The sequence below is a fragment of the Squalius cephalus genome (assembly GCF_949319135.1).
Source record: "Squalius cephalus genome assembly, chromosome: 16".
Classification (NCBI taxonomy): domain Eukaryota; kingdom Metazoa; phylum Chordata; class Actinopteri; order Cypriniformes; family Leuciscidae; genus Squalius; species Squalius cephalus.
The window spans coordinates 21,218,415-21,241,515 of NC_137137.1; the positions used below are offsets into that span (position 1 = coordinate 21,218,415).

The 23,101-nt window shown below is 39.1% G+C and overlaps 2 protein-coding genes across 6 annotated transcripts in view; one reads left to right on the plus strand and one right to left on the minus strand.

Annotated features, from left to right (window-relative positions):
- On the plus strand, positions 1-13,135 carry rnf34a (ring finger protein 34a). 4 transcript variants are annotated; one of them, XM_079896767.1, is made up of 10 exons: positions 1-152; positions 1,519-1,737; positions 3,080-3,267; positions 3,371-3,569; positions 6,083-6,145; positions 7,232-7,433; positions 7,596-7,625; positions 7,814-7,986; positions 9,942-10,402; positions 10,600-13,135. In XM_079896767.1, the coding sequence occupies exons 1-9, from the start codon at positions 147-149 to the stop codon at positions 10,065-10,067; spliced, it is 1,206 nt and encodes a 401-aa protein (XP_079752893.1). In that variant the 5' UTR covers positions 1-146; the 3' UTR covers positions 10,068-10,402; positions 10,600-13,135. The 4 variants fall into 4 exon arrangements, with proteins under 4 accessions (XP_079752893.1, XP_079752894.1, XP_079752895.1 ...); XM_079896768.1 differs by having other exon boundaries at positions 7,814-7,855; XM_079896769.1 differs by lacking the exon at positions 7,814-7,986.
- kdm2ba (lysine (K)-specific demethylase 2Ba) overlaps positions 12,793-23,101 on the minus strand; it is a 16,148-nt gene continuing 5,839 nt past the window's right edge. For both annotated transcript variants that reach the window (XM_079896766.1, XM_079896765.1), the window contains 9 exons: positions 19,456-19,722; positions 18,860-19,003; positions 18,495-18,581; positions 17,705-18,013; positions 16,614-17,620; positions 15,676-15,839; positions 15,429-15,590; positions 15,097-15,315; positions 12,793-13,245 (listed from right to left, as the gene is read on the minus strand). In XM_079896766.1, coding sequence (XP_079752892.1) covers positions 13,055-13,245; positions 15,097-15,315; positions 15,429-15,590; positions 15,676-15,839; positions 16,614-17,620; positions 17,705-18,013; positions 18,495-18,581; positions 18,860-19,003; positions 19,456-19,692 — 2,520 coding nt within the window. In that variant the 5' untranslated portion in view covers positions 19,693-19,722 and the 3' untranslated portion in view covers positions 12,793-13,054. The remainder of the gene's footprint in view (positions 13,246-15,096; positions 15,316-15,428; positions 15,591-15,675; positions 15,840-16,613; positions 17,621-17,704; positions 18,014-18,494; positions 18,582-18,859; positions 19,004-19,455; positions 19,723-23,101) is intronic.

Below are 23,101 nucleotides of genomic sequence, written 5' to 3' on the forward strand. Positions count from 1 at the left end.
GAAAACGCTTAATCACAGTCACATAGCGATCCTCCTGGTGCGGCTGTAGACAGCGACTGTGAAATGAAGAGTTAGCCGTTTGTGAGCAATGGCCTGGCTGCCTTTACATACAGCTGGGTGACTTCCCGTGGTGTCTTTGAGCTGCTATGAAGGTACAGTCATTTCTCATAATGCTTGTTTAGTTTTTGAACTTGTTTCTCTGTTGGCTGTGCATCAGGCTAGCATTACTAATCTGCTACATTTGCTATCAGCTCGATAAGTAACAGCTGATTTCCAGTTTAGCATTTCATGCATTATTTGTATTGTGTGATTTTGTGCATTGATGACATCTTTCATGCCTTTATATAGTCAACATCTAGCAGTTATATAATTTGTGTAGTGCATCTCAGTATTCATTTGTTAGATGCAATGATCAGTAATGTGTTGGTTTGTTTTTAACTCTTCTGTTCTCATGTTTTCATTTGTTGGGAGGCGAGACCCAGCAACAGGACCGATCCTTCACTGTGTCACACAATGACAATTGGGAGTTAATTATCCTGTTGGCTCCCCATGAAAATAAAAACACCATGGTTACTCTCTGTTAAATGTGACTAAGAGCACTAGCTGCAGTCAGATGTCATTTAAAGCACACTAATCCCTTGTTATGGCTTAGCCCTATTCCCATCCATCTGTAATGAGATTGATCCCAGTCAATGGGAACTCTTTTTGGGCAGGACATTCTGAATGGGGAAATGACGCACAGCAGCTCACACTTACCATTGTTATCATGCACAAGACAGTATCACTCTCACAATGGCGATTTTCGACATATTAGATGTGTCTTAATTAGGGATGTCAATAATAACGTGTCAATTTCTGTGATTTAATATTTTCTGTTTAAAGGGGACCTATTATGCCCTTTTACAAAATCTTGATTTTGTTTCTGTGGTCTGCTAGAATAGGTTTTCACGGTTGAATGTTCAAAAACACATTAGTTTTCACATAATTTAAAATGTCGCAGCACCTCTGTTCCCTGTTTTTCAGTAACGTTATGTTTATTTCAGGTCTCCTTGTCGGAAAGCACAATGTGCTCTGATTGGCTGGCTGGACCAATGTGTTGTGATTGGTCAACTGCTTTGAGCGTGTTTGTTACTCCCCTTGCGAATTACTGCGCATAACTGCAAATTTCAACACACTACTACTGCAACTCAACCAGGCCTTGCCCCCTTTTTTTTTTGTAATTTAATGCAATTAACCCAGCATGCATTGCAGTACGTGATCACACAATCTGGGTTTCACTCACCAGCTCCACGAAGCGAGAGAGCGACCGACTGAAGACGGTCTGCATGTTGGCCTATCTTATGATCAGCCAATATTTTTTTCAAGTGCTTTTAAACCATTCCAGCATAATAAGACTATTATTAATATAATAATAGTTTTGATTGACAGCACTAGTCGTAATACAACCTCAAAGGTTTGAAAACCTCATCATTTGTCATCATTTGTTTGTAAAGTCTTTTGTGATTGTTTTCCGTGCAGGCGGGGGCCTCGTCCATGTGGGCATCATGTTGTGGTCTGCTGAATGAAGTGATGGGTACCGGGGCCGTGAGAGGGCAGCAGCCAGGTTTCGGGGCAGGTGCGGGGCCGTTTCGTTTTGCTCCCACTGCGGGATACTCCACATACCCACCTACCAACTCCACCAACATCAGCCTGGTGTGTCAGTCCTGTAGACAAGCCTTCTCTGTCTTTAGGAGAAGGGTAGGTAGACCTGCACACCTGCCATTGCCATACAATCTCATTTGTTCCGCACATTAAATCTAAAAGCATTTATTAGATTAAAGACCCCATGAAATGGCTGCACAAACACAAATTTCGTTTTGATGTGGATGTATTTCCTACTGAATCTGTAAGTTGGGACCATGTTGACGGCTTGAATGTAAAACAAAATTTACAGTAAATCACATCTGGACAAGTATTAAGGTGCTATTAAGTTAGGGGACATTTTGATTCTATGTAGCTTTTGATTGGTCACCAATTTTTATATTCGCCTGCGTGCAAGATGAGTCATCAATATTTTTTTGCCCATTTTCCCAGAAGACAAAGATTGTACATTTTAAAATCTACTAAAACGTTTTATTTGGTCAATTTTATTGGTAGAGTGGCATATATTCAATTCAACTTTGTTTCTAGACTCAGGGTTATGTTAATCATCCAGCCGACAAATACATTTATACATCAAATTTCTCATTAAAGCCATAAAAGATTTTACTCTTGACTTACAAAATAGATCACTTGCACTGCTCCACCTTGGTTTTTTCGACATATAGATGACCTTAAATTTAATATACATAGACTAAAATGCACAAATCTCTCATTTTGATTCCATGGGGCCTTTATCTTTGTGAAAAAGAAGTACAGTTTAGCAGCATACTTTTAAAAAGATGACTTATTTTATAATGATATACTTTAATAGAACATGCTTAAGTGCAAACTGAATGTAATGTTTTCAGACACTTAATTGCAAGTTATTTGCAATTAAATAAAAATGTATCATAGTTTTATTTTATATTAAATTCAATTAAGTAGGACTTCTTTGTATGTAATTCTATTGTCTTTAAAATATGGATAAAGTGTACTGCCAAATGTACTGACAAGCATTTAAAATAAGTAACATCAAAATAAGTGTACTTCTTTAAAGCTTAAAATGCTATTTTAAGTAAGTTCTCATTTTTACTTATTACAAAGTGCAGATTTTTAAAAGTGCACTTAAGTGTGTTAAGAAACCGTCATGAAAGTGTACACTTACGTGGCCTTTAACTTCATGAACATTATTAACTGCAAGTACATTTGTAAAAAATATATACTTTTAAGATTTGAATTTACACAACAAATGCGCATTCAGTACAATTAAGCACACTTATTTTTTTTTACAAGGGTAGTAATTACCTTCTGACATTATTAAAATATATACTAGAGTTAGACAATAATCCACAATCTTCATGTCTTCTCTTTCGTTTGAGATGAGAGATTGTAATTTTATTACAGCTTTGCTTTTTGTACTTTTGATTAAGCACAAATTCCCTCTTTTTCTCCACCGTAGCACATCTGTTGCGACTGCAAGAAGAGTTTCTGTTCGCTGTGCTCAGTACTTCAGGATAACCAGCGCAGATGCACAACTTGTCAGCTGCTGAAGGGCACTTCATTCCAGCGTCCACAGCTCATGCGTTTGCGTGTTAAGGACTTGCGGCAGTACCTTACGTTACGCAATATTAACACTGATACCTGCAGGTACGTTCACACAGGCAACAGTATGTGAGCATTATTAATAATTGGGTGTATTATGACCATATCATTAGTGTTTTTGAGTTGTTTGAATGCTTTGAATCCTTAGGGAGAAAGAGGACCTTGTGGACTTGGTGCTTTGCCATCAAGGTGCCGAAAGTGAGGATGATCCAGATACGCCTTCTCTGCAGTCACGCCCCCTGTATAGCCCACCCCCTTCAACTGAAGAGCCCACTTCCCCTCTCTCAGCTCTCTCTCCAACTCAAGGAGAACCAATCAGTAGGAGCAACAGCCCCGAGTCCAATCAGGTGTGTCCAGATGATTCTAATCTGTGAGCATGGCTATTTGGAATAACATGTTTACATTAGGAGTTAAACAGAACGTAGTTGATCCGTGATCCATACAAACCAAGCTCCACAGTTGATTCCTCTTTCACGTCTCCTTGCACTTGGGTGGACACATACACGCAAAATTGTCAAAATACCCGTCTCGGCAAGTAGACAGTTGTTTATGTCTTAAGTGAACGTAAACAGTTGAGAAAGAAAACGGATGTGTATCATTATAATGGATCCGTGCATTAGGCCTTAAAGTGACGGCAGCCTATAAATACTTGCTGTTGTCTATGTCATTAATGTTAATCAAACCACAAAAAACACAGTTTTAACAAAGAATAATCTATATTACATTTATACAGTGAACACTATAGTGTTATTTTAATACTTAATATTTAATTACTGAATGTCTGTTAATGAAATTAATACTACTGTTAGACTTTATTTGTAACTTTGTTATATTGTATTTATCTATGCTTGTAATTAGTGTATTTGTTCTTATTTTTTACTGACTGTTCACTTGCCTTTAATAATGTTTTGAAGTTTATTAGTTAGGAAAGTAGTTTTTGCTGTGGTATCGGAGTACTTAAAGTGTGCTTTATTAAGTAACAAATGGAAAGCAAAGGTTTTTTCTTGCTGATCCAAAAAAGTTATCCAATCCGTATCTCAAAAAACGTAACATCATTCGAACCGTGAGTTTTGTGATTTTTGACCATTAATTTACATACATTCCAGTATGCTAATTTTCTGTATGCATGAAATACCCTAATACATTTGCCAAAATGAGCAGTAACATCCTGAGCTCATTGTGCTGCATATTGTATCCCACAATACAATGCACTTGACTCATTCAGATAATAATTTAATAATAAAACATTACAAAAATTGGATTAAAAGTGCAAAATAATATATTTTTTTTCCCAAGATAACAAGGTACCATTAAATTAAATGTAATATGATGAGATCACGTGACCATTATAGCATACTACTGTTTAAAGGGGTCATGATCTTTTGACATATGGTCTTAAAACGTCCTCATTATAAACAAAGCATTTATTTAATCAAGCTCCAAAAACAACTTGTTTTGATATTGCAGGATCTGTGACGTCACACAGGCAAATACATTTGCATATCACTGCCTCCAGAGCAAGAGATCGACGAATGGTTATATCGCATTATAGGCCCCGCCCACTGGCGTTCGTTTATTTGTCGGCTGACATTTGCATCACGTCAAAAGCAAATAGGACCCACTAGTTGCTTGACAACTGGAGAAATGAAAGAGTGAAAGAATGTTTGCTTTGACGCGTCCAGTTTAAACAGCTTTTTTGCGTCTCTGTATAGACTTTAGAATCGAGTCGCTTCATGTCCCAGATCGCATCGGAGGATTAATATGTTTGTTCAGAGCATTTCGTTTTGTAAACAAGGCACAGTGTAATTGAATTTGCAGAGAAACTTTTGTTGATTGAAAGATAAAGAAGCCAACTGCATTGGATATGACCATGAGCCAAAATAAGTTAGAAGCAAGAATAAACAGAAATACACAGCATTTCAACAACTTCTGCTCATGAATTTGAAGACTGCTATTGGATCATTTAGGATAAATGACATATTAGTTTTCACAAGCATTACTTTACTGAGAACTTAAGACATACTAGCTACATTGAACAAATAAAGTACAAAGTTAGTTACAAACTAGCTAGTAGTTACTGAGCCTGTAGTGTGGACTTTATGTTCCAAATAACTTATGCATGGCTGATGCAATCCTACCCAGCATGCACTGCTGTGCACAAAAATCTGTGCTCAAAATGCCTGTGGAAAAATGTGGCATTAGATTTAAGTGTATTTCATTCCATTTATAGCGCTATTAACAAGAGGGTTGAATGATGTTGTAACTGAAATATACTTGGCTGGCTTGTTTTTTTGTGGCAGTCAATGGTGAATCCTTTGTAAAGCTGTTCTTAGCTAGCCTGGTAATACCAGACTCTGCTACTTCACTTTGCTTCGTAGACAGAGTCTGGAATGGCATAACAGAGAAGTGTTTTCTCTCTTGCTAGGGGGCGCTTGTCTGAAGTTTAAAATCATTGGTTACCCGTAAGCCAATCACATAACGTTTGGTTATGGCGTGTGTTATGCGCATGCTCAGCCGCATCTAACTTTCACTGTAAACACATGTATGATGCGAAAACAAAACCATCGAGCGAAATACCGGAGTGAACATGGCTGTGAACGACTTTTGCAGGTTAAGTTAAGTAAATCTACGCATCCACGGTACAATCAGCGTGTACGTCACGGCTCTCAGCCCGCCCTCTGTTCGTTGATTGGCCCGGCTGTTTCCAGACCGGTGGCAAACAGAAAGCTCTGAAGCTGTCTCAGACTGAGTACAGAAGCGAAATGAAATTGAGCGGAAGTACGAAGTCTGACATAGTCAGGCTAGCTCTTAGCGTGGATGGCTAATATATTCTTTCTGTGTAAACATTCCTTGCTGATAGGATATTGAGGACTCCACTTCAGTCTCACTCCTTAACCTCGACCAGGCAGAACACACGCCAGAGGTGAGTTAATTCTCTTACTAATACATATTTTCTTGGGCTGGTCAGAAGAAGAATAGCATCTCCACACATTTGACTTTAACAAAAATGTCAGTTCAAGTAAATTTGTTAGTAAAAATGCATCACATTTATCTGTCACAAGTATGTATTCATATTTTGAATTGCCATTTATTTTTGTGTTTTGTTTACTTTTTTACCCACTTACCTCAAAATTACTTTACACCATTAGTTTGCATATGAAATATAAAAATTTTCTGGAAAAAAAAAATACTTTAATGATGATCTAAATTAAATAGGAATTGTTTCTGGATATAGATCTAGGAGCCATCTGCTGGTTAGAAGAAAACATGTTGAAATTTGAAAAGTGTTTGTTTTTGCAATAATACAACATAAATTTGTAAAAATATAACTAAAATGCCACAAAAAAAACTTAAGAGTCAGATTGTATTCACAAATTATTTATTTCAATAAACGAAATATAAAAAATCATTACCTTTAGAATAAGAAATTATTTAAAAAAAATTAAATGAAAACAATAGCAATAAGCAGAAATGTAACGAGGTGTGTGTGTGTGTGTGCACATGCGTGTATGTGTGCATGCGAAAGTGTTTGTGCGCGTGCATGTGTATTTGTGCGTGTGTTAGGTCTCACCCCTTCATATCTGCATTTGTGGCTGATTCTGTTTGCCAAATATTATACAAATACTGTCTGTTGCAGTCATACCTATGTGTGTGTGTGTGTGTGTGTGCGAGAGAGAGTGAGCATGTTTGTTCCACATTGCATTCTTGCTTTAGCACCAGGCCTTAATTTCTGTGTAAAAATTCAGATTTATGCTGGATTTATTATTATTTTTATTTATTTATTTTTTTAAATGAAAGATAAAAAAAAAAAATAGCCTTTCCCGTTCATTTCCAATGTTTCATTTTTTGTGTTTAGTTCGAGAATGAAACAAAAGTCACAAAATCTCATGCCAGTGAGAGGAAGGGAACAATACTTTTGAGGGAAACATCAAATGGGGTCTGAACGGACAATATGAGGGTTAAATTGCAGAGATTATATAACATGACTAGAATGTCCCGTTACCATCAGGTTAGTCCTCAGACGCGGCGGCGGGCTAGAGCTTCTCTGTCAGATCTGTCCTCCCTCGGTGACGTGGAGCAGTTGACCGTCAGGCAGCTGAAGGAGATCCTTGCGAGGAACTTTGTGAGCTTCTCCGGCTGCTGTGAGAAGTGGGAGCTGGTGGAGCGCGTCAGGAGGCTTTACCGGGAGAATGAGGACAATCGCAAATCTAGTGAGTGCTAACACTGCTCTGCACTAACACTTCTCCATAAATAAAGCAACACACAGTCTAAAAATAAACATTTGCCACACCTGCCAATTGTGAGAGATTTGAGAATAGTGTCGATAAAAGTTTTATTAAAAATTCTTTAAAAAGCATGCTCTTTTTTTTCAGTGGAAAATGTGAGCAACCCCATCACTGCAGGTAAGAAATTATTTCACCTCACAGTTTGAATTAAAAAAAAAATCATTAAAAGAGTGCAAATGCTTTTTTAGTTTTTAGTTGATTTCATTAATGATCTGCTCAGGTTACACAGTAAATTAAATGGACTGTTTCACTAATAATAACTCCTAGCTGAGTCTAATAGCTGTGCTTTGCTCCTTCCACTTAAGTTGTAGCTTATCCCCCTCCAATCTGCAATGGTGGAATCGGAGGTAAGGCTTGTGATTGGTGGAAATGCTCCCTGGTCACACCCACCAGTGCACTGCAGTTTGTGATGTCATTGCACTTCAACTCCCTCCCTGCATGGCCACTGCCAGATAGCATGTATTCTCAAAGGAAAAATGTAAAGTGTCATTGTTTACACTGCCATAAATCATTTATAATGTAATAATAATTTTATTGGTAGGGTTTGGGGTCATAAAAATGTATCTTCTGTGACGGTTTACCCCCATTATCCCATTTCATCCATGCCCTTCATCAAGTATACATTTTTATTTTTATTTTGTAGGGCTAGAGTTTATATAAACTGCACAATGCAAGAGTTGGCATGTAGTGATGCACTGAAGTGAATGTTTTTACCGAAACGGAAAATAAAGTTTCGGTAATTGGTTCTGGGTAATTTTGTAATTGAACTGGGTGTGCTGTTCATGGTGTAGTTCACAGGAAATAAATCAGTCATAGGGCCGGTTCACACAGGACATGTTTTTTGGCTGTTAAAAACGTGAGACGCAGGTCAGTGGAATGAGTCAAAGTGCAAGACGCGCATTTTAAAACTTCTTTTAACTTAAACAGTTTTTTATGGAAGCTTGTTTCCGCCACAAAATAAAAAAATTTAAATGATAATTGCGACTTTTTATCTCACAATTGCGAGTTTACATCTCGCAATTCTGACTTTATTTCTCAGAATTGCGAGATACAAAGTCAGAATTGCGAGATATAAAGTCAGAGTTGCGTGAAATAAAGTCACAATTGCGAGATATAAAGTCGCAATTGCGTGTTATAAAGTCAGAATTCTGACTTTTTCTCGCAATTGCGACTTTATATCACGCAATTCTGACTTTATAACACGCAATTGCGACTTTATATCTCGCAATTCTGACATATTTTCTCAGAATTGTGAGATATAAACTCACAATTGTGAGATATAAACTCACAATTGTGAGATATAAAGTCCAATTCTAAGGGGGAAAAAAATACGGACTTTTTTTTTTTTTTTTTACCTCAGAATAGTTTATCTCACAATTCTGACTTTATAACATGCAATTGCGACTTTATATCATGCAATTCTGACTTTATATCTCCCAATTGCGTATTATAAAGTCAGAATTGCATGATATAAAGTCGCAATTGCGAGAAAAAAAGTCAGAATTCTGACTTTATAAGATGCAATTGCGACTTTTTTTCACGCAATTCTGACTTTATAATACGCAATTGCGAATTTTTTCCACGCAATTCTGACTTTATATCTCGCAATTCTGACTTTATAACACGCAATTGCGACTTTATTTCACGCAATTCTGACTTTATATCTCGCAATTCTGACTTTATAACACACAATTGCGACTTTATTTCACGCAATTCTGACTTTATATCTCGAAATTCTGAGAAATAAAGTCAGAATTGCGAGATGTAAACTCGCAATTGTGAGATAAAAAGTCGCAATTATCTCTTAAAATGTTTTATTCTGTGGCGGAAACAAGCTTCCATAGTTTTTTTATGCAGTGTCATGCGCAAGACCTGCAAAAGACATAAGCGCAGTGGTTAAAGACGTTTGCCTGCTCTAGCGCGTTTACATTGAAAAACAATGGAAAAGTAGCGCAGTAGAATGAAAAAACACGTTCTGTGTGAACGGCCCCTTTCTTCCTTGTGCAGAACACTGTTGTGCATGAGACACTGTAAAAGATGTGAGCACAACAATTAAGGATATCTATTTAGAGAGTGTTTACATTGACAAACCTGTTCTGTGTCATTGAAGAAAAGTTAACTGTTTTTTGGCAATGATTTACACTGAAAAATGCAGTAAAAATGAATAAATAATCTTTTTTGGCCTATTTTTTATTGCCATTCGATTCTGGTGCATCACTAGTTGGAGGTATCTTACTTGAGTTGTGGCCATCTCTGGTTGTGATTGGTTCTTACCTAGACAGCAACATAGTGTCGGCCAGATCTGGGCCGACACTATGTTGCTGTCTGGGTTAGAATTGACATTAACCCATTGAGGAACTCAAGATCATGTTCTTACAAATGGATTGGCACACGTCATAATGGCTCATCTCTTTTTCCTCTCTCTCACTGCAGATGGTTGCAGGACCCAGTTATCAAATGACGACAGCCTGTGTCGCATCTGCATGGACGCTGTCATTGACTGTGTACTGCTGGAGTGCGGTCACATGGTCACCTGCACTAAATGCGGGAAGCGCATGAACGAATGCCCTATATGCAGACAATACGTTATCAGGGCTGTGCATGTTTTCAAGTCTTAATACTTCTGGGAGTTCGTCCTGTTCCACCTGCAGACTGCTTTAGGATTCGGTGAGGACGCACCCAGCAAGTGCCCGTCTTCGCATCGAATTAGTGAGGAAGATAAAAGTTCTCTGCTTAATTTTTCACAACGTTTGAGGAAGACTTCAGACGGTGGGCCACAGTGGCTTTGTCAATAAATGCTTCAGTAAAAACATTCCACAAGCTCTTCTCTGTAATAATATGCAATTGTTCAGCTGCAACACCTCACAGCCTTGACTTGATGTCCTACAGCAGGGGTGTCAAACTCAGTTCCTGGAGGGCCACAGCCCTGCAGAGTTTAGCTTCAACCCTAATTAAACACACCTGATCAGCTAATCAAGTCCTTCAGGCTTATTTGAAAACTGCAGGTGTGTGTGTGTTGAAGCAGGGTTGGAACAAAACTGTGTAGGGCTGTGGCCCTCCAGGAACTGAGTTTGACACCTGTGTCCTACAGCTTTGAAGACATTCTGCTCCCAGTTCACATGCAAGCACTGTGAGAAACTCTATAAAAAAATAAAAAAATAATAAATTACTCCAGTGGGTTCATCATCATGCACCATAACTCAGGATGGAAGTATCCGAATGTTCCTATTGCTCTTTTATTTCCTTTTTTTGTTTTGCAACGTCTGTGAATGGGCCTTTGTTTCCTGTTTGAATTGTGTTTTTGAACAAAGTTTTTCCTACAGGTAACATTGTACCTCCTGCTAACAAATTATAAGCGGCATTTGCTGGTTTCTTGAATATGTGACTGGAAAACCAGCCTATAAACCTGTTGTTAATCAGTGCAAGTGGTGACAAACAAGAGAGGATGGAACTGTTTTTTTTATGCACCAAATACTTGTGTATGGGGTAAATATCATAATTGAAAAGTAGGACCATAAACAGGTACAATATTACTGATTTAAATCAATAACATTTGAAAATGTGCATTTTATGTATGTGCAAAGTAACCATAACTTCTAAAATTATGCACGGTGTGAAAAAGAGGGATGATTTGGGTGCCAAAAGGTGCGTTTCTGTCTTTTAATGCACTACAGTTGTTGTTAGTACTTGAATTAACGTAAGTCGTAAAACCTTACAAAGTCACCTCACTTGAGAGTGATGACCCAAACAAATGATCTACCCATATTTTGTAACCATTATTAATGTGTGATAAACCTGATTAGAAGTTGCATCATGGCACATTGCATAGCGCTGACAAGCACCAGCTGCATTACAGCAATACCAGCCTCTCTTTTTGTGCGATATATTTTAGATTATAAGGGATGTAACATTTAGGTGTATATTCAGATTCATTACATACTTGTTTAACCTGACATGTCTTTAATTCCTGTGTAAATGCCTATTCAGATCAGTTTATTTTTCTTAACAAAAAATAACTTTTTCTTTTGGTCAGTTGCTGTTACTTTAATATAGAATTAACAAGCGAGTTGTGTATGTTCTTAGTTACTTGTGATACTTAAATAAAAGTGCTAAGAAAGATTTTCACTGGACTGTACTGCATTGTGATTATTAAACGTCAATTTGTTGTTCCGGGTCATTATTTGTTAAGTCAATATGAAATCAAAATTGACTATTTGAAAATGTCTTCATTTTTCCCACTAGGAAATATCTAAGATTATGTAACTAAAACAGATTGCTAATGGCACTTTACATTGGCTTTAAATTGTTCCCTGCTTTTCATTTTTGAAGTTATTCTAATATTGAAAAATAACTTCCCTTTTCAAATGCCTCACGGTACATTTTTTTTAATTACATACAAATATAAATAGCCGAATGTACATTACAATGTTTTAGATGGCGAAAAACGCCTTAATTTATAGTGGTACAAGTATGGTGGCTTAGATCAAATGGCAGGCTCCCTCTTTCTGACAGTAAATATCCTGAGACAAAACTCACAATAATACACACCATTAAAATCATCTGTCATCATAACAGTTACCATTTTACAATAATAATCACTGTGGAAGGAATAAAAAGCACGATGACTCTCAGACAAATACTGCGTGGAGGTTCAGCAAAGTCTTTTTTGACCTCATGGGGAAAAAATGCAAACTACCTGATATGTTGAACAAAACAAATTACTTGCTAACAAGATTAAATACTCAGCAATTTGTTTGGTCTAACACTTGTAGAGCTGTGCTCTACACAGGCGTAGCTATGAAATTTAGCCTCCTGATAGCTGAAGGCTTGCCTGTTTAGAACTTTAAAACAACAGATGGAATATGGCACTGGTTTATAAATAGACCTCATAATAACAAATTCCACTTCTATACCTGTTTGAGATAAGAACAGCAAGTACTTGAAATTCAAAGCAGTCAAAACTCATGACTGAAAAATGCTGATCAGACTGGAACGTTCCAATACTGATTACATAAAATGGACAGAGATATTTAAAAATTCCATTATATTAAAAAACAAAATAAAGAACAATACATATATCCAGGACTGAACCAAATATAGCACAGAAATCTGAACTGATACATCTTTTGTACAAAAAAATTGTTTGGAGGGTTTTGAATAATGTACAATCATGCTTACTCTCTCATTGATTAAGTGTGTGTATATATACCCATTGCTTCCTCTGCTTTCTACTACACCACCGTTTAAATACAATTTCCTGGTAATAACACATAAATCTCCTCTTAAAGATTAACAGAATTTGAAGAATAAAGTCCATCATCATTAGAATACACCATTCAGAATAGGAGCAGAATTATGTGCCTTTAAGTACAATATGTCTGCTCTTCTCTCCAGTTTGAAAGAAGATGACCAAACGCTTTGTCCACATACGTGTTGCAGTGCTTTTTTTTTTTTTTTAAAGTGTGCGAATCCAGTTTCAGTCCGAACACATGAGTGCACCTGATACATGGTATCATTTTAGACTGGTGTTCATTTCCTCCCAGACACTAGGGGGTGCTGTGTAGTTTTTGGAGCAGTTTATCCTCTTGCAGTTTGAAGGGAACGATGACCGACATCTCAGCAATGAAGCGCTCACATGCCTGTCGGCTCACCTGCTTGCAAAATCGCAGGTCAATGCGGCAGATGCTTCCGCAGCGTTTGAAGTAACTCAGTGACTGATCAGTGACCCTGTTGCACACTAAAGAGAGAATTCAGAAAGAAGAGATCAGTAATCAGTGAGGGGGAATTAAGAGTTTTACAGCATTAGACTCCTAAGGTCCTAAGTAAACCAATGCAACTCCTGTGGTACACAGGTTTAACATTTAAGTAATTTTTTTTTATAGGTCCCCACAGAGTAACTGTTATGCAGTTTTCACTGAAATAGTGCTGGTGCCTGGGGATCTCACTCTGAACAGGCCCACAAATCTTATGAGCCAAATGACGTAACCTGCCCACATTGGATGCTTCCTGAGTTGACAGCTTCACTGATTAAAATTAGAGAATTTTTTGTGTCAGTGTAGCCAGACTGAGTTGTTGTTTTGGAAACTTTAAGTGATTGCTGCATTTTCTTGCCTGCTAGCTGTTAATGTTTTTGGTTCACACTGCAGACACCAGATTTCAGCCAATGCGACAATCATCAGGGGCCAGTTGCATAAGTATAGCCATTATGTTAAAGGGGGGGTGAAATGCTATTTCATGCATACTGAGTTTTTTACACTGTTAAAGAGTTGGATTCCCATGCTAAACATGGACAAAGTTTCAAAAATTAAATTGTACGTTTGAAGGAGTATTTCTGTGCCAAAAATTGTCTTTCCGGTTTGTCACAAGTTTCGGAAAGTTTTTTTCGAGTATGGGTATGTGTGACGTCAGATGTAACGGAATTTCCTTATATGGGTCCTAAGGGCACTTCTCCAGTAAGATCGCGGGCGCGCGCGCACTCGTAGACCAGAGCAAGAGAGCGAAAGCAGTTCGCCATCAAAGCGCCCTGCCCGGCTTTTGGGAAGCCAATGTCACCAAAGAAGTGTGTTTTTGGTTGCCAGGGCAAGACAACCCTGCACAGATTCCCAAAGAACCCGGCGTTAAGGCACCAGTGGATGGAGTTTGTTTTTCCTGAGCATAAACGGAGTTGTGTAGACTGTTTGTTCCCTGCATTTCGACGATGATTGTTTTATAAACAAAGCCCAGATCGACGGATTTGCAGATCGTCTAATGCTTAAGGATCGAGCAGTCACAATGATAAAGGTTCGGTGAGTAAAACTGCTTCTATTGTCTCTGTGTGTTGTTACTAGCTCGGCGCGTTAGCACAGCTTTAGCTTTGCCCACAGGGCCCGCCTCCAGCCGCTCGTTTTTTTCCGGAAAGACTCGGTACAGCCTATCTTTCTTTTATAAATATAATAAAACTAAAGACTTTTTGGATATATGAAGGATGCAATACTACTCTATAGGTACTCAAGATTAACAGGAGATTGAGTGAAAATGAGCATTTCACCCCCCCTTTAAGACTGTGTCTTAAGAACTAGTGCAAACAACTAGCAGTTAGTTGGGGTAATCAGTCTTACTTTTCGTTATCAAATTACACCAATCTACGTTTTTATGTAACTGACTTGAAAAAGATATGAACAGTCTTAAAGAAAAAAATTGAAGACTAATTTGTAAGACTAGTCTTAGCAGTTTATGCAACTGACCCCATTACATCACTGCTAAGACATTCTACGACTGACAAATGCAGATTAAACATCTTCAGTTGGTGAAAACATACGCCGACCAACTGCAACAGACACCAACAGGGGTAACATACTGACCCAATCAAACGCAGTGAACATATCTTTTGGTGTTGGAGCACTGTGAATTAGCCTTAAGGGAACAATAAGAAGCTAAATTATCTTTGGTGGAAGCAATAGTTCAAGATCGGGCACTGGTCCAGCTCTGGCACCAGCACTGTGTTGGTGAAAAAGGGATATCAACTTGTGGTGAATATTAACAGTTTGAAAGCATTTGTTATAGTATTACAAATGGGATTTGTGACTAAATATTTAAACAGTGCAATTACCAGAAAGGTTGACATCGGTTAGGGAGTCTCTAGTGGTGGTCCCTGCAGCAGTCAGCAGGTTTACTGACTGGTCATTGATATGGTTGCAGTAACTCAAGTCCAGAAGGGAGAGTAGAGGCATATTTTTAATTATGAGACGCAGAGAGCAGTCCGTGATGTCCAAACCACCCAGACGCAGGTCAGTAACATTCCGTAGTTTGCTGCGTGTGTCCATCTGACCTGTTAGAGAAAACCAAATTAGAGAATATGCCATCTGATTAAATCACTGTATTGTATGCATTTGATTCTGGGTCTTGGATATGCGCATATCGATCTGAAGTGTTGTATAATACCTGGTCTGTTGTCAGTCGGAGGGGATAGTAGGTCCCTCATCTGGGGGTCTTTGAGCCCCTCCACCCACTGCAGATCTAGAGTACGCAGTAGAGGACAGCTGGATGTGCAGAGAGCCGAAACGGCCACCCATGAACAGCCCGATAGGAGGAGCACCCTCAGTCCTGTATCCAAACACATAAGTATTTAGTGATAGCTGCACAGATTTGGATGACGTGGATCTACATACTTGCTCACATGAACACTGACCTGGTAGTCGGTTAATAAGCCAGCTTAATTGCTTCTTGGAGATGTTGGTCCAGCTCAAGTCCAAAGTGATGGGCTGTCTGCGAATGATCCCACTCAGCATGAGTGGTGTGATGGACTTACAACGCTTCAAATCGATACGAGTCCACAATCTCTTGTCACAACACCTAAACAGATAAATAAAAAGATGTTCATGAAAACCACAGCTCTAAAAGTGACCAACTATAAAATGTCAATATTTGTGTAATATGTGTAATATTTGTACATAGGATCTGTCCCAAAATGGTATTTCCAATTCTTTGCTTTTGCCTTTGCTTGCACATGTCTGTTAAGTCCATGGGATTGCAGGGCAGGGGTGTACAATCCTGCTGCTGAAGGGCCAATTTCCTGCAAAGTTTAGCTTCAGTCTGCTCCAAAACAGCTGCCTGGAAGTTTTTGGAAGTCCTGAAGATCTTGAGTAGATGGTTGAAGTGTGTTTAATGAGGGTTGAAGGTAAACTCTGCAGGAAGGTGACCCTCCGTAAGAAGGAATGGACTGGACCTGCTGTAGGGTGTCCTATTTGTCATTTCATGGTTGAGATGGGATTTTACAATGGTCTACTACCCCAGTATTTCTCAACCCTGTTCCTAAAGGCACAACAACAGTACATATTTTGGATGTCTCCATTATGTGATCCATGCATTTCAGGTCTTAGAGTCTTGGAGCTGATGAGCTGAAACAGGTGTTTGAATAGGAAGAGTTCGAAAATGTGTTTTGTTGGTGTGCCACTAGGAATAGAGTTGGGAAACACTGTAAACTAACTGTTCTTACATTCAGTCACCAAAGTGTAAACTAATTGAGAAAGACCGGAAGAGTTGAGGGTGACATTTGGGACAGGGCCAGAGATAAGAAGTCTCAAGTTTGAAGTGTGAAAAGATAAACCAGTCTTTAGGTTTTCTTACCAGCGGTTCCATGTCCTGCACACGCGCATGCACACACAAAGTTCACGATGGCTCAAGTGACTGAAGATAGCCAACCACGCTTCTCTGGGAGCAATGTGATTACGCCCATCAGCTAGTGGTAGCCTATCAGGTGGAGGGCAGATTGGAGGTGGCCGGATCACATGCCGCTCCATCTGAACACACTTGGGAGGGGAACGTGCAGGAAGTGGTCTGACTGTGGGTGAACTGCGGTTCAAGCCAAGTGGGGTGATCTGAGGAGGGTAGAAGTGCCGCAGCTCCCAAGACGTCCCGTTCATCTCCCTTGCTCGTAAGTGTGGTCGCTCCCCTCCTCCCTCTCCGCCTGCTCCCCTTTCTACTCCTCCACCTCCTCCTCCTACATTCCCTGTAGTCCCGTTCCGTAAGCCTCTCTTTGGTTCCTCGTTCTCGCTGTCCTCGGGTTCACTCTTGAGTGGCTGCTGGTTCTCATTGGCCAGTGAATGCTCCGTGCGACGGATCTCCATGTTAAGCTGCTTGCTGAGTTCTGCGCTAAGCTGGCGGTTAGGGGGCTTGCGCCGGTGTCGCCTCGCCCGAGGACGTGGTGCCTTTTCTTGCGTCTCACTGCCTTCACTGCTCGGCCCTGCCCTTGGGGAGCTGCACCGCGATGCGTCACTCTCAAGTGATAAAGAATGGTTCTTCAGTGCAGGGCTGCTGTCCCTGCCTCGTTTGCCATTACTCTCATCCTCCTCTTCCTCATCATCTTCGTCTTTGTCTTCTTCTTGGTCTTCTTCTTTCTTTAGGGTGTTAAACTCCTTTAGGGATCTGAAAGGTGAATCTCTCTCCTCCCGTCTCTCTTCTTCATGCACTTCCTCTTTTCTCACTGTGCTGTAGTCTTTCTTAAATGAACGGCGAGGCGGTTCTCGCTTCTCCTGCCTCTCTTCCTCCTCATCAGAGTTGTCTTCCTCCTCTTCTGTTCTCATGTGAGAGAGTTTGGGAATCAAAGGCTCTTCAGACCTCCAAGGTTTCTTCGGCTAAAAATGTGTCAACAAAGTTACTAATTGAAAAACTACAGCAGATTTGTTTATGCAAATAATGCTTGTCTGTGTAAATGTTACCTTCTTTTTAGAACTAGCCTCCTCTTCCTCTTCATCGTCATCAAATAACTTCCTCTTCTTCCTCAAAAAGTTGGGAACTTCGGATCGTGGTCTTGGCAAGCCACTGGGGGTCAAGAGTGGGGGTAGACGTGAGGGCAGATCCTCATTCTTCAGCCTGGGAGTTTCCTCCCTCTCACTCTTCCTTTTGATGGATGCTGCACCGGTCAATGTCTGGTCCCCTTCCTCTCTACCGTCACGACCTGCTTTTTGCTCCCTCAGCAGGGACCCTGGCAGGTTGGATGCGTACTTAAAGCCTGGGCCCCGTTTTTGCTTGCAGGCCAAAGAGTGGCAAGAAAATACAAAAGACAACTTTATACCTTATGATTATTATAAACTGTTCAACAAGCATGAATTGGTATGATATATGACCTATTTAATTGCTAAAACATTTCAGAGTTTATATTTAGAGAAAGAGCTTGACAACCTGTCAGTTACTTAACGGAATTAAAATGATCACAACATGACTATTTGCATTTTATTTGCATCTAGATTTGGTTTGGCAGTTTGCTTATGGCCTTGTCATTCTGAGTGAAGCTAAATGCTTTTTGTAAGAAACTAAAACAGGAACTAAATATGTGAAGCAACAAGTTCAAAAAGTATGAAATTAATGAAAAAAAGTTACAAAAACATATCACTGCATACCACAACTCATAATAAGGACTTTAATAAACACTCCAATATTCTTTTTAAATCTTTGTATCTCAATTTTTAGACTACCAAACCACTGTACTGCTGTTCCCCAAATACTCACTTTTCCAGTTTTCCCAGCATAATTGCATTTTGGACATTCCCAGCAGTTAGGAAGCTCATCATTTACTACCCCGGCTGCATCCTTCACCTGTATAGGCAAGAGACCGAACTTAGAGCAGAAGAGATGTCTAAGAACGTTTATGAAGACACACTTTAGCCAAGTAATGTGAATACATTACACCCCCACACACTAAAGGGGAACTAAAGAGTGTTAAAAACAGAGCCACCCACTAACATGCACTTCAGTCTAATCTCTTCCTTCCCTTTCTGCCCACGCAAAACAAGAGAGCACAGTATACACTGCAATCCATTTACTTTAGAACAGTTCTTAAGTCAGTGGTTAGGTTAGGGTTCGGGCAGTCTGACCTTGAGGCAGTTTGGGTGGACAATCTCGTTGCAGATAGAGCACTCCATGAGCATGGCGTTAAATTTTTCATCTTCATCATCAAGTGTGTCTTCTTTACCGGCTTCACCGCACACCACACACACTGCTGTGTGCGGCAACACAGGCTGTGGAATCACATGCCAACACATTAACATCCAGAATATCAACATTTTTGAAAAATTGTGGTTAAAAAAAACATGAATTTAATAAAATAACACACGCCTATTTGGGCAAACACATTTTAAGGTGATGGTTAATAAAATTAAACTGACTATTCAACTGAATTACAGTTAACTTAATTTGGTTGTAAAGTTCAGGCATATCTTCTGGATCTCAGTTTGATCTGCCAGTTCCTCATTCATTTGCTCTATGAAGTAAGTGGTTAATTTCAATGAAATTAAGATAAACAGCGCTGAGGTCTGGCTAAAGTAGATTCCTCACAAAGACTGTTCCTACATCATATTGAGTCTAAAAATGGGTGTCTCTCAAGAAAAAAATTCTGAAACGGGGTTGTGATTTAATGTATTACATTTGGTTCATGAATCATCTCAGTGTTGGTTTGAATTGAGTTTCTTACCGCTATACATTGTCTCATAATGCAAGACTGTTTCATTCGACCAGGTCCTCCAAACTTCTTCATGTCCTTACAGAAGTGACACTCTCCACATTCCGTCCGCACACATGCCTCGCACTTCCGGCATCGTGTGCGCCTGCGGCGAGCGCCAGAGGAGGTTCGATTGGATGGGAGCTTGACCGCTGTAGCAGTGGATGTAGATGTGGTTGCTGCCGGAGTTGTTGCTGTTGATGCAGCCATTTTAGGCTTGGGTCTGTTGGGTAGCCGTTGCTAATGGAAAAAAAGAATGGAAATTAAACTATAAAGTTAAAACAGAAGACAGCCATGTAGAAGAACTGCTTCCCATAAAACACTAAAATAGGGTCCAGCTCTAGTCCAAAGGCTAATTTGAGGCCTAAAACAGAAGAATCTCCTACATGCTTTTAAAAGTACAATCTGACCATTTTGATGATACTTTTATTTAGTTAATTGTTTTACATTTGCATTTCAAACTTGCCATTTTAAGTGTACTAGACACCTGGGAACAGGGCTGAAATTGGTTCAGAATTTTGTTATGAGCTGGTTCTATATGAGGTTTGATAGTAAACACCTAATTTTAGTAAACATATGGTCTCCTATATACCATTTGCTTGGCAAAAATATATATTTAAAATGGCACGGGCACCTGGTTCAAATGTGATTAGCTTACTGGTAGAAATACGTGTTGAGTATCACAGGTGCTCTCCTGTCAATTACTTCATTCTGCACATTATACAGCTCTCCATTGTTTCAAAGCTCTTTCCAGTCCCTCTTGTTTACCCACCATCCCTGTATGAATCTACTGCACTATGCGCTATATGCTTCAAATCAAAATAATCTATGTTCATATCCTTTATTCTTCCACCCTTGAGATTTCCAACACTTGAAAGCTATTGTTTATCATCACTTCTTACTCGACTGTGCATCTCTGTTGAACTGCATATGCTGCTCAGCTATTAAAATATAACCCATTTAAAAAATGAATTATGCTGCTTTGTTAATCACTGTGATTGCTCTCTAATGTAGTAATAAGCAGCAGAAATTGTTGATTCCAGCAAATTTGTTCTGGTTACAGAGGAGATTGTGTGAAATAGTACTTTGGACACGTAATAATATATAAAATACTACCTAGCTGCAAATACAGAAAGTGAAGGTCAGGACTCTGGTCTAGCATTACTGTATATTAATCTCTGACTCACTGAGCCATGGTGCAATCGGTACCATTTCGATAAATGAAATGGCCAACAAAGCCAAATCAAGATTAAAATGTATTTCCAGATAGCCCTGTATAACATATAGCATATAATATACTGAAAACTAGAATTAGGTCGACATTTACATTTTCTTAGGAGAGTAAATTACGTTGCATAGTAATGTGATTTAATCTTAATTTACATTACATTTAGCAGATGCTTTTATCCAAAGTGACTAACGATCCAATTACAGGTTTAGCAAAGGGTTTCTGCAGTGTTTTTTTAAATGAGAAAAGGGATTTTCACTGGTACCCGGTGCTACAGATGCATGTGTGAGAACAATTTGTTCTTTATTACGTCAAGCTTGCATTTTTCTTTCCCACTGTACAGCATCTTGCTTAACATTACTATGTCCGATATTAGCATCATCAGCATCCTCTCTAAAATAATCTTAATATCAGCTTTCTCCATTACACAGTGTCACTGTCTTGCCTCCTCAGCTCAGATAATAAATACATTACAACACAAGCACAAAACTGCAGTGCAGTACTGGAAGTCTGTCCTTCTGCAATGTAACCATGGCAACACAGGGGTTCTTGCTGACTGGTGGAGTGAAGGAATACTTCTATTCAACATTTAATTGGCTCAGAAGGGGGAAGTGGTTGACGATTGGGTTAAACATCCTGTTTTTATGATTTCGTTTCCAATTGCATTTCATCTGAGATATTTCCTCTGAGATATTTCCTCTGAGGGACTAAATAGAAGCACTGTAAAACTGAAACACAGTCAAGATCAATGGGATGTTTTAGAAATTGAAAGCAAATACTGCCGTAGAGGTATTCCTGCCTTTGCAAAACCCTGTTTTCTTCCATACAACACCATTTCCTTCACAACAAAACAACTAGAACACAACAATTCCCTGGCACTATGTTTCATCACAACAGATTCAGGGAACTGCAGAGCGGGACAGACTGCAGTCTATAAGAATGCTTACTATAGAGCACAACAGTGTTTTTGTGCTTCGGAGTGATACATCACAGCTGTGACCTCTATTCCTGCTGTCCGAGTGTGGAACCCAATATGAAAGATAGTCATTTCAAAAAGAATGCTCTATCGCAAGCAGTATTCATCAGCTGTCCAATGGATACACATGTATGAGGATCTAAGACGTAATCTCTACCTCAAACAAATGACTGTTTGGGCTGATGAAGCTGATCCTAGATTAGACACCAGCTCATTCAGATGTTCTCCAGTTACTCTTCCATTATACGTTGAAACATCAATAGATGTGAACTTTAGATCTATCTACATAGATACCTCTGAGTCCAGCAAAATACATGAATAAACAAATAGCACAGACTGTACTTTCTGAGGAGCCTCATTCCTTTTATTGTCTTCTGAAGGCTGGTCATACTATTCCACCAATCAATAGTCTTCAATCTATGATCTGCAATTGGGCCTTGAAGGAATCATTCTGTCAAAATGGTCTATACCTAAGGACATCTTGTTTCCTCCTTAAGGCTCTTCATTCCTGTCTGCATGCAATTCACCTAGACATGTTTTTTCCAAACTAAGTCCACCCATAATTATTCTCCATTCAGGAAAATCCACATGCATCATCTGTTGCGGTGGCATTCAAGCCCTCATGGGAAGATCCCATTTATGAGTTTGGAAATAATAATTACACTGTGATTTTACAAGGTGATTTTATTTAATACATGTGCTGCCACAAAGAATGATAGGAAATGAAGTTTGGTCACACAATGTGACTAGAATGCATCACAAACAAACACGCTATTCACCAAAAATACTCATTCATGTTGTAGATGAGATCAACCACACATCATCCCATGTACACACCAATGGAAGCGTAATTACAGTGTGTGTGAATATGTTTATAGGCATGGGTGAGAGTTTATGTCTAATTCTTGGAAATGTATAATGCCCATGCCATGTCACAAGTCAAAGGACACAATGAGTCATAAGGCCTCATTGCAACCAGTGATCTTGCAGAAGAGAGAAAACTACCGCCTCTGCACAATAGTGATGACCAAGTCAATGAAAACATGTTGAACTTTGTTGAGGTGCTCTGTGGAAGAAACAAATATTTGAGGATCAAAGCACTGCGCAATTTGTGTAAATCAGTCTAATCTATTAAAGCTTTAAGGTGCGGACACATTTACCGGTGTTTAGCCAATTTTCTAAGAAATTCAGTCATTTCAAGAGGAATCCATTTGATCAGGAATTTCGTATGAATCCGAAAAATTGGGTTCGCAATGGGTTCAAGTTGGTCTGGTGGATTCACTATGTTGACCGACAGAAAGTTGCTAGGTTTGAAAGCGACTTCTGAGTGAAATGTACTTACTACATTACTTCACTAAAAAAACGTTTTTCGTCCGTGAAATTCCCCTCAAATATATTTGACTTATAGACTACCC